Source organism: Scylla paramamosain, chromosome 2 (genome assembly GCF_035594125.1).
Source record: "Scylla paramamosain isolate STU-SP2022 chromosome 2, ASM3559412v1, whole genome shotgun sequence".
NCBI lineage: Eukaryota > Metazoa > Arthropoda > Malacostraca > Decapoda > Portunidae > Scylla > Scylla paramamosain.
In genome coordinates, this window is record NC_087152.1 from 3,111,550 (window position 1) to 3,122,137 (window position 10,588).

At 38.7% G+C, this 10,588-nt stretch overlaps 2 protein-coding genes across 3 annotated transcripts in view; one reads left to right on the forward strand and one right to left on the reverse strand.

The window, feature by feature from the left end:
* The window catches only part of LOC135108518 (uncharacterized), a 46,359-nt gene that overhangs the window by 3,409 nt on the left and 32,362 nt on the right, over nt 1-10,588 (forward strand). The window lies entirely within an intron of this gene.
* On the reverse strand, nt 1,851-9,891 carry LOC135108506 (tRNA N6-adenosine threonylcarbamoyltransferase-like). Of its 2 annotated transcripts, XM_064019601.1 has the most exons (4): nt 9,765-9,891; nt 7,805-7,974; nt 7,313-7,364; nt 1,851-2,724 (listed from the first exon to the last, which is right to left on the reverse strand). In XM_064019601.1, the coding sequence occupies exons 2-4, from the start codon at nt 7,825-7,827 to the stop codon at nt 1,867-1,869; spliced, it is 933 nt and encodes a 310-aa protein (XP_063875671.1). In that variant the 5' UTR covers nt 7,828-7,974; nt 9,765-9,891; the 3' UTR covers nt 1,851-1,866. The 2 variants fall into 2 exon arrangements, with proteins under 2 accessions (XP_063875671.1, XP_063875676.1); XM_064019606.1 differs by lacking the exon at nt 7,313-7,364.

Consider the following 10,588-nt stretch of genomic DNA (forward strand, 5'->3'; position numbering starts at 1 on the left):
GTGGATGACAGGACAGAACTCTGAGGAACACCACTGTTAATAGATTTAGAAGAACAGTGGCCACTTAACACAGCAGCAATGGAACGGTCAGAAAGGAAACTTGAGATGAAGTTAGAGAGGATAGAAGCTGTAGGAGGGTAGTTTGGAAATCAAAGCTTTGTGCCAGACTCTATCAAAAGCTTTTTTCCATTCATTCTATTCCATGCTCACTTCTTAATGTCCACATTTCCACAATCTGTTTTCATGCAATTTCTTACCTGGTTGAAATCTCATGCAGTCATTTCCACATTCTCATTTCTTATATCATTCATGTGAACTGCCTCTGCTCTGTAGTCCATACCTTCCTGCAGGGTAGTAATAAATGAGCCCTCACAGTAGCAACTGGATGGTTACTCTTATTACTAATCAATAGTTTTCATATGCACATGCCCCAGCCATCAATTGTTCAAGTCTATCTACATTTATGTTCGTAGTCAAGTGTTAGTTATACAGTTACCATAGTATTGTTTTCCCTGATTGTTATACTATGACAATCTTCCAGGTGTTTGGAACACTGACTAACAGGTGATGGTGAAAGAAGCAAGTGTCACTAATGTACTCGTAATAGTACTTAAGCAGTAGCACTTCCCTGCCAGCCAGGATCACAGCAGCTCAAAGTTGCAACACCAGCTGCAAAGTGGTGGTGGTCTCTGGTGAGTGGTGGAACACAATTCATTATGAAGAGGAGAATGATCATGTCTGCTCCTGCCCTATAAGTAATGTGATAATAAAGGCCACAGAACAATATCTGGAAAAATTGTTGGCTGCTGCTCCTCACTTAGTATGACTGGATGCACTCATTAATTGTAATTAACTAAATTAGTGATGATATTCTACCAATATTTAAAACAAAAAACCTGTATTTGACGATGCACACCAGTTATCAACTCAGTATTACGTACTTGATCCTTGTAGAGCTATAACTATAAAGTACTTTATTAGCTCATACCCTATAAATTTCAATTTAATTTAGAAACATGAAATTCACAGGACACTGGATGCATGTCTGCTAACAGTGTGGAGGAAAATGGAAATAATTTCCACAAATTCAGCCAGAGTGAGAATCTCGGTTTGCTAGGAAGATGCTAATTTGTGATATGATTCCTCCCATTTACTGTTGTCTTCCATGTTTTTTTTCTTTTCTTTTCTATATCTTCCTCTTTAGTTTTCCTCCACACTAGCTTATTACAAATTCTGCAAATTAATAGATGCCTTTTATTGTCAATGGAAGCTCTAGCCTGATTTGTAGTGCAACTTATCAAAATGTGTACTACTCTTGCTGGCATATTAAAAAAAATTACCTGATTTGGAGTTCTGTCATAAAAAGCAAGAATCATCCTACACACAGTGATTATCTGCATTTTGATGTACTTCAAAATATATAATCTCAAGCCACTTAAAAGCAACTTGTACAATATCTGTCTTATTTGAGAACACATCTGTAATAATCACATATGCAGAAGTCAATAGGATATGCTTTCCATAAGTACAACACCTGCAGGCAACTACAGTTTAAGTATATGTATCCAGTACCACAAGAACAAGGGACATAATGATGAGATGAGATGGGTCTAACATAGCACTGCAAAACAAGATTCATCAGTGTTGGTATCATGTGAAATTTTCATCATAAAGTCATGGATAACCAGAAACAAAATATGGATTTCTATTATTAAGATCAAACATCTGAAAAATTTCATGTTACACTAAAACATGAGAATCATTTGTGCTAAATGCAACATTGCATAACTTTTTTTACTTGAGTACCTTAATTATTATAAATCCTTACATCAAAGTAATAAAACTATGGCACAATTTTATTTTTATTCACTCCCTCCAGGTCACATGAACATCATCAGTCCTAAACCTTTGTGTTACCCAAGTATCCTGAAGTGAAGTTGTAATGCCAGATGTGTACATGAGGTACCCAGCCTGTGCTATCATAGCTCCATTGTCAATACAGAATGATTCATCAGTTGCATAGAGTTTTGCTCCTCTCTCCTCACACATTATTTTCATCATCTGTTGCAACCTGAGATTACAGCCAACACCTCCACAAATGAGTACTTCTTGTGACCCACAATGAGCCATAGCTCGTTCAGTGATCTCTACTAACATTGCAAATATTGTTTCCTGAAGAGAAAAGCAAAGATCACTTTTTGTATATTCTCCACTCTTTAGAAGTTTATCTACACGGTCTTCTAGGTAGGAAAGAATACCCGAAAATGAAACATCCATGCCTTTTACACAGTATGGAAGAGGAAGATATTTTGAACCATTCTTTGCCATTTGTTCAATATTATATCCAGGACTTGGATCATTGGACAGCATTAAAATTCTAGCAAATCTATCCAAGCAGTTTCCAACAGCCATATCAATGGTTTCTCCAAATATTCTATATCTTTTTTCTAAATAAGCAATTATTTGTGTATTACCTCCACTTACATATAGTACAGTTGGATTTTTTGCTCCTGTTATCAATCTTCCCATTTCAATGTGTCCAATGCAATGATTGACAGCAACAAGTGGTTTATCCCACAGCTGGGCAATGGTACGGGCCACTACTGCTACACTGATCAGTGGTGCAGCCATACCAGGACCCTTTGTGTAAGCTATGGCATTTATATCCTGGGGAGTGACATCTGCTTCTGAAAGAGCTTGATTGAGGACTTCCAGTACATTTGCCTGATGGAGAAATTAGATTTAATATAAAAGCTATAATAATAAATATAACTGCTATGAAATATTAATTTCCTTAAATTAAGGTTGAAATTAGCATTGCAAAATGAATTTTTTTTTCTTTTTATGTAGGAGGGACACCGGCCAAGGGCAACAAAAATCCAATAAAAAAAAGAGCCCACTGAGATGCCAGTCCTAGAAAAGGGTTCAAAGCAGTAGTCAAAAATTGAAGGATAAGCGTCTTGAAACCTCCCTTTTGAAGGAATTCAAGTCATAGGAAGGTGGAAATACAAAAGCAGGCAGGGAGTTCCAGAGTTTACCAGAGAAAGGGATGAATGATTGAGAATACTGGTTAACTCTTGCATTAGAGGGGTGGACAGAATAAGAGTGAGAGAAAGAAGAAAGCCTTGTGCAGCGAGGCCGTGGGAGGAGAAGTCTTGCAGTTAGCAAGATCACAAGAGCAGTTAGCATGAAAATAGCAGTAGAAGACAGCTAAAGATGCAACACTGTGGCGATGAGAGAAAGGATGAAGACAGTCAGTCAGAGGAGAGGGGTTGATGAGAAAAAAGCTTTTGATTCCACCCTGTCTAGAAGAGCAATATGAGTGGAACCCCCACCCCCCAAGGACATTTGAAGCATACTCCATACATGGACGAATAAGGAGCCTGTACAGAGTCAGCAGTTGGTGGGGTGAGAAGAGTTGGCGGAGATGTCGCAGAACGTCTAACTTCATAGAAGCTGTTTTAGCTAGAGATGAGATGTGAAGTTTCCAGCTCAGTAAGGAACAGACCGAGGATGTTCAGAGTAGAAGAGGGAGACAGTTGAGTGTCACTGAAGAAGAGGTGATAGTTGTCTGGAAGGTTGTGTTGAGTTGATAGATGGAGGAATTGAGTTTTTGAGGCATTGAACAATACCAACTTTTGTTCTGCCCCAATCAGAAATTTTAGAAAGATCAGAAATCAGGCGTTCTGTGGCTTCCCTGCGTGAAATGTTTACTTTCTGAAGGGTTGGATGTCTATGAAAAGACGTGGAGAAATGCAGGGTGATATCATCAGCATAGGAGTGGACAGGACAAGAAGTTTGGTTTAGGTCATTGATGAATAATAATAAGAGAGTGGGTGACAGGACAGAACCCTGAGGAACTCCACTGTTAATAGATTTAGGAGAACAGTGACTGTCTACCACAGCAGCAATAGAACTGTCAGAAAGGAAACCTGAGATGAAGTGACAGAGAGGATAGAAGCCATAGGAGGGTAGTTTGGAAATCAAATGAAAGGAACATAGGTTACCCTCTTGAAAAAGTTTCTTACATTCCATACAGAACCCTTGCATAAAAAGGACCACCAATGCCATACAAAAGTTTCTGCAAATTTTACGACATAAGAATACATATATGAATATACGAAGACTGCAAAAGGCCAGCTGACCTAAACAAGGCAGCTTCTGAGCACTTAAAAAACTGAACATTTGCCATCTTCATCCATAAATATCTTATGTCTGGTCATCTGCTTTGTTCACTACATTTGTTCCACCATCCACAACATTATTTGTAAACCAAATTCTGTCTATCACTTTTTTTTAAATCTAACATTGTCTTGTTTATAACCATTTGTATGAGCTTTTTAGCCAATTTGAATAATATACTCCTCTCATATCACCATTCATTCTACATCTTTCCTATGAATACAACTTAGGCATTTTAACTAAATCATATTTTATGCATAGACTCTAGCCTATGTCTATTCTATAATAATAAGACCAAAACTGAACAGCATAATCTAAGTGTGGCTTAACAAAAGCTGAGCACAAACTTGAGTCACATCTGTTCTGCCATTCCTAACATTCCAATTAATAAAACCAAGTACTTTGCTCTGTTGTACACACTAATGCACTTCTTTCTCAGCTAGAAATCAGGGGATATCAGCACTCTGAAATTTCTTTCTGAAGTTGATCTAGCTATGCTCATGATCTTTATGGTATAGTTATTTAAAGTGTTTTTTATAAATAATATTTATGTGGAAGTTAGTATATTTATTCATGCTGAATCTAATTTTCCTGCTTATCTGACCCTTTTACACATACTGTTTAGGTTGTTCTATAATATGATGACCAGAATGTTTAAATGTGGATTCTATTTTATGTTAACTAGGAACACAACAGATGTATCATTATATAATAATAATAATCACTATTATAATTATGATTCCTCTTTTGGAGAACTAAAAGTAGCACTCCCAAAGTAATACCAAAGTTACACTGTTCAGGTTTTATTCAGGCAATGTGTGGGAAGCATGGTAGCTTAAAAAGCAGTGTGTCTGACTATAATGCAAGTCAAAGGTTCAAATTCTGGCCATGGCTGGGACTATTCTGGGATGGCTGCCTGCTCCTAAATTCACTTACCCTTAAAAATGGGTACCAGTCACCTATACCTGAGAACATAAAGGAGGCAGAGAAAGGAACTGGCCACCCTACTCAATATGCTTAGGCCCAGCAAGGGTGGTGCTACTAGCCCTATGCCAATGCTAGCAATTGAGTTAGGCACACCTTTATGTTTTGTACAGCTCTGATCCCCATCTCATGGGAGGAATATAGGTATGTTATATTCATTACAAGAAGAATGATTAAAAGGTATAAGGAATGCAAAATATTCTTTACAAGAGCAGACTAAAGGTTTTAGATTTTCATTCAGTACAGGTGTAAATTAAAAGGGGATCTGATACTGACATGACATAAGGTATATATGTAGAGATATAAAAAAATCCCTAGTCTGTAATCATGATAGAACTAGACGTAATAGGTTCAAGTTTGATAAATTTGAAAAAAGAGAGAGGAAGAAATTGGTGACTGAAAAATTCAGTGATCAGGTTGTTATTGCCATGTCAACAAAGAGCTTTAAAGGAAGATTAGCTAAATTTAGATAGGGATTTTAGGTGGAAATAGGTAGGTAAGTCTTACACAGGAAATGCTACACATAAGCCAATGAACTTCTTACAGATTCATCTATTTTCTTATGTACTTAAGTCTATAGTAAGGTAACTTAATTAACCCTTGGAAAAGAAAAATACACCAGGTATTCAATATATGCCAGTTCAAAATATGCAAATTCTATCATACGTGACTAATCAAAATGTGCCAAGTATACTCAATATGTGAGAAAGATTCCCTATTATGTGAGTAGCAGTGGTGGTGGTGCAACTGGTTGGTGAGACAGGGTGGCCGACTCGCACTAGAGGGTGGTGGGTGCAAATGTTTCCCCACACTTTCCTCACACTGCACCCAGACCACAATTTCAAATTTTTTGTTTGTTTACAATGTCTTTTCATATTATATTTTACAACTTATCTTTATTAATGCATTTTACTGTTGCTTTAGTGCTTTATTTTTTGTGAAGCAGTGCTGGAATAAATATTTACATGGTTCAAAAATGGGCTGTGGAACATAAACCCCTTATAATTAATAATAGGTTCGATATATGTGAATTCTCATTATGTAACCTTTTCGCAGAACATAACCCTTGCACATAACACATACTAGGTATATTTCTCTAAAGGCTAGGTCAGCATATCTGTGGAATAAAAAGTGTGGAAGGAAAGAACAGGAGAGTGCAAGGATATGTATGGACAGGAGCAAATGGAAACTCCTTACTGTAGCCACAATCCTTGGAGGAAATTCCAAGAGACAGGAACAAGAACATAATGAAAGCAGTAAGAAGTCACCAAGTATATACATGCAGTCCATGTGTAATATATACACATCTAAATTCATCAGTTATCCCTATTCATTAATCTATCTGATCATTCTCCTAAGGCACCTTACTGGCCTTGCACTAACAAACTGATAGCTGGGTCTACTCTACATAGTTGTTTTTTCTCCACAGTTTCATTTGACAATCAATCATTTCCTATCTTCCTTTTACATAAAACTTCATCAAGCTTGAAAGTGTTATTTTTTTGCTATATCCAGATTACTAATCCTAAGGAAGCTGTCTACCTCTCTATTCTTTAGGTTATTCATTGGAGTAAACATACAGACTGATTTTTTTTTTTTTTTTTTTTTTTTTTTTTTCTTCGTCTAGTTTTCCCTAGTCTGTCAGGGCTGAGACAGTGCCTCCTGATGAAGGAATTTTTGGATTTGGCATTTGGGAACCGTTACCCCGAGTGGATGCCCCTCCTACCCTCGGACCGTAGCCAGGATTCGAACCCGTGCGCCTGATGACCACTTTGGCCCCCAAAGCGCGCGCGGTACCACTGTACCACGGCGGCTCCCAGCAAACATACAGACTGATAACTAGACAAAAATAATCAGTAGACAACCTAGAATTAAGGTCTAGTGGGTGTTAAGAGAGTCCATACTAGATGATAAGACTTGTAAAGGTGATAACAAAATAACATAAATTTGAGAATTGCTGCAGTAAGTCAATGAGAGAGAGAGAGAGAGAGAGAGAGAGAGAGAGAGAGAGAGAGAGAGAGAGAGAGAGAGAGAGAGAGAGAGAGAGAGAGAGAGAGAGAGAGAGAGAGAGAGAGAGAGAGAGAGAGAGAGAGAGAGTGGGGGGATTATTGAAAATGTGCATATGCTTATGTCAAGCCAAACTTACTTTTAGGAATGGATTGTGTTGATGACTATTATCCCTCTGTAGGTAATCAATACTGTTGAGAGTTTGGGGAACATAAAAATTAAGATGAAACCAGTACAGAAATTATAATGAAAGCAAGACCAAGACAATGATTTTACATAGTATGAATTTGTGGGCACAGTGTTCTAATGATTAGTAGTTGTGCTTGGTTAAATAGTGTATGCTAGAAGGATCTGGGAGGTGATGCTATCCTATGCACAAGATACAATGACAAGGTATGAGTGATGGATGAAGTTCTACTTGCAATGTAGAAAGTGGGAGTCAAACAATGGAGCCAAGGATGAGAGGTACTTGTATTGTTGGAAAAGATATATTTCACTACTGACGTGATACTGGTCTTGGGATGCAATAGCTATCTCTACAATGATAGCAAGGAGTAAGTGGATCTTGTAGGAAGTCCTGACAGCAGAAAGACACTTTTTGTATATGCAGGGATAAATTACTGCTTCTCACCTGATGATGCTTGGCTGTGTCATGAGGAACAAATCCTTGGCCAGGGGGGGGTGATGTATGTCCGGCGAGGATTTGACAAAACTACTCCATCTTGAATTATGCCAATACCAATTTTATTGGCACTTCCCTCTAGGCCTATGACAATGACCATTTTTCTGTGCTGATAAGTTCTGTGAAAAAAAATGCATCATGTATTAAACAATAATCACTACTCAGGAGAGAGAGAGAGAGAGAGAGAGAGAGAGAGAGAGAGAGAGAGAGAGAGAGAGAGAGAGAGAGAGAGAGAGAGAGAGAGAGAGAGAGAGAGAGAGAGAGAGAGAGAGAGAGAGAGAGAGAGAGAGAGAGAGAGAGAGAGAGAGAGAGAGAGAGCACAAGGGTCGGGGGATGATGGCAGACACAAGGGAAAAAGAAATGCGAATTGCCACTGCTATGTTTCCTGGGTATTGTTTTGATGATCTGACAGACTGCAGACATTTGAGTCACTGGGGCACCCAAAACCTATCACAGGCATGGCAAAAAAATAAACTTGCACGCACACTTGTATCATTCATCTATGCTCATCTGCTGGCCAACCAGCCAGCTGTTCCCCTATGGAAAGAGCTTAAGAGCCCATACTGACTGATCTTTGAGTAGGAAGGAGACCACTCACACACCATACACCAGGACAGAAAGGTCACAACCCCCTGGGTTACATCTTGTACCTACTTGCTGCTAAGTGAACAGGGGTTACACATTAAGAGGCTTGTCCATTTGCCTTACTGCAACCTGGGCTCAAACCTGGGCCTTCTTAGTTGTCAGCTGAGTATGCTGACCACTACACTACATGGGGGGTGTGTGTGTGTGTGTGTGTGCATTTACCTAGTTGTGGTTTACGGGAGGAGAGTACTGTCCTAGTATCCCGTCTCTATATCTATCCAGTTTGGTATTAAAAGCATGGATAGTTATGGCACTGACAATGTCTCCACTGAGTTTATTCCATTTGTTCACACCTCTGTGAGGAAAACTATACTTCTTGATGTCTCTTCTACAGTTAACTTTCTACAGCTTCTTACTGTGTCCCCTTGTACTCTGTGTGTCTAAATTTATAAAACATTCTTTATCCACATTTTTCATACCACTTATCATTCTATAGATGTTTAATCCCCTCTCTCTCTCCTATTTTCAAGGATAAGAATTTCCAACATTCTTAATCTCTCCTAATAGGTCGACTTACTCAACTCCGGAACCATCTTAGTGACTGCTCTTTGTATTCTTTCTAATTTTATAATATTCCTCTTTTTATGAGGTGTGTGTGTGTGTTCCCATCACAATGATGTAAGTGATCATATTTCTTGCTGAGAGAGAGAGAGAGAGAGAGAGAGAGAGAGAGAGAGAGAGAGAGAGAGAGAGAGAGAGAGAGAGAGAGAGAGAGAGAGAGAGAGAGTGGAGGGAGCAACAAAAAAATATTGTAAAAAAGAAAAAGGTCCACTAAATGCCAGTTCTCTTTGGAATCTATGAGAACCAGCATTAAGTGGGCCTTTTTTGTACTTTTTTTTGTTGTTGTTGCTCTAAACCAGTGGCCCTCTTACAAAAGAAAAAAAAAATCCTCACTTGCCCAACGTGGTAACAAAACAGAAGTGTACAGCTGGCAACTCACTGGCAGGCTACACCCCCAGCCAGGCCGGGACCCCATTTCTCCACGAGTGCTCACAGATCAACATAACTGTGTGGTGGCAAGCACGTGGCTGCTGTCCACACTATTCTTTATGTAAATGGCTACGCGTTACCTGCTGGTGTGCCACGAAGTACGAGTGCCATCAACAGAATTACCACGAAATACAAGTCGGCATGACCAGAAGACAGGTTGCTACAGAACTAGTGTCAAGGTTCTGTTGAAACGAGTCTGCAACACAAAGCAACTCCAGTACAAACTTTTTTTTGCAAAGTGATTCGTTATAATCTCCATGAATGCACTACGTACCAAGTGAAGCTACTTCCGGCGTGGGTTAAAGTTGGCTGCAGATCCGCCACCTGTCTCCTCTACACGCCGCCGTTTTTTTTCGGATCTTGGTCTTGATCTTTCAACTGTCTTCGTGATTTTATATGCATCTCCAGCAATAATAATAATAATAATAATAATAATAATAATAATAATAATAATAATAATAATAACAATAATGATAATAATAATAATAATAATAATAATAATAATAATAATAACCAATACCTACCAGAAAGGAATCTCTCAGGAAATGACTACCTTTACATATTTTCACTCTACAGATATGCATCAGTGCCAATCTATAGCTATGCATCAGTGCCACTCTATAGCTATGCATCATTGTCTCTCTATAGCTATGCATCAGTGTCTTTAGCTATGCATCAGTGTCTCTCTATAGCTATGCATCAGTGTCTCTCTGTAGCTATGCACGTGTCTATAGCTATGCATCAATGTCTCTCTGTAGCTATGCACGTGTCTATAGCTATGCATCAGTGTCTCTCTATAGCTATACATCAGTGTCTCTCTATAGCTCTGCATCAGTGTCTCTCTATAGCTATGCACCAGTGTCTATAGCTATGCATCAGTGTCTCTCATTAGCTATGCATCATTGTCTCTCATTAGCTATGCATCAGTGTCTCTCTATAGCTATGCACCAGTGTCTATAGCTATGCACCAGTGTCTATAGCTATGCATCATTGTCTCATTAGCTATGCATCATTGTCTCTCATTAGCTATGCACCAGTGTCTCTCTATAGCTATGCACCAGTGTCTATAGCTATGCACCAGTGTCTCTCGTTAGCTAT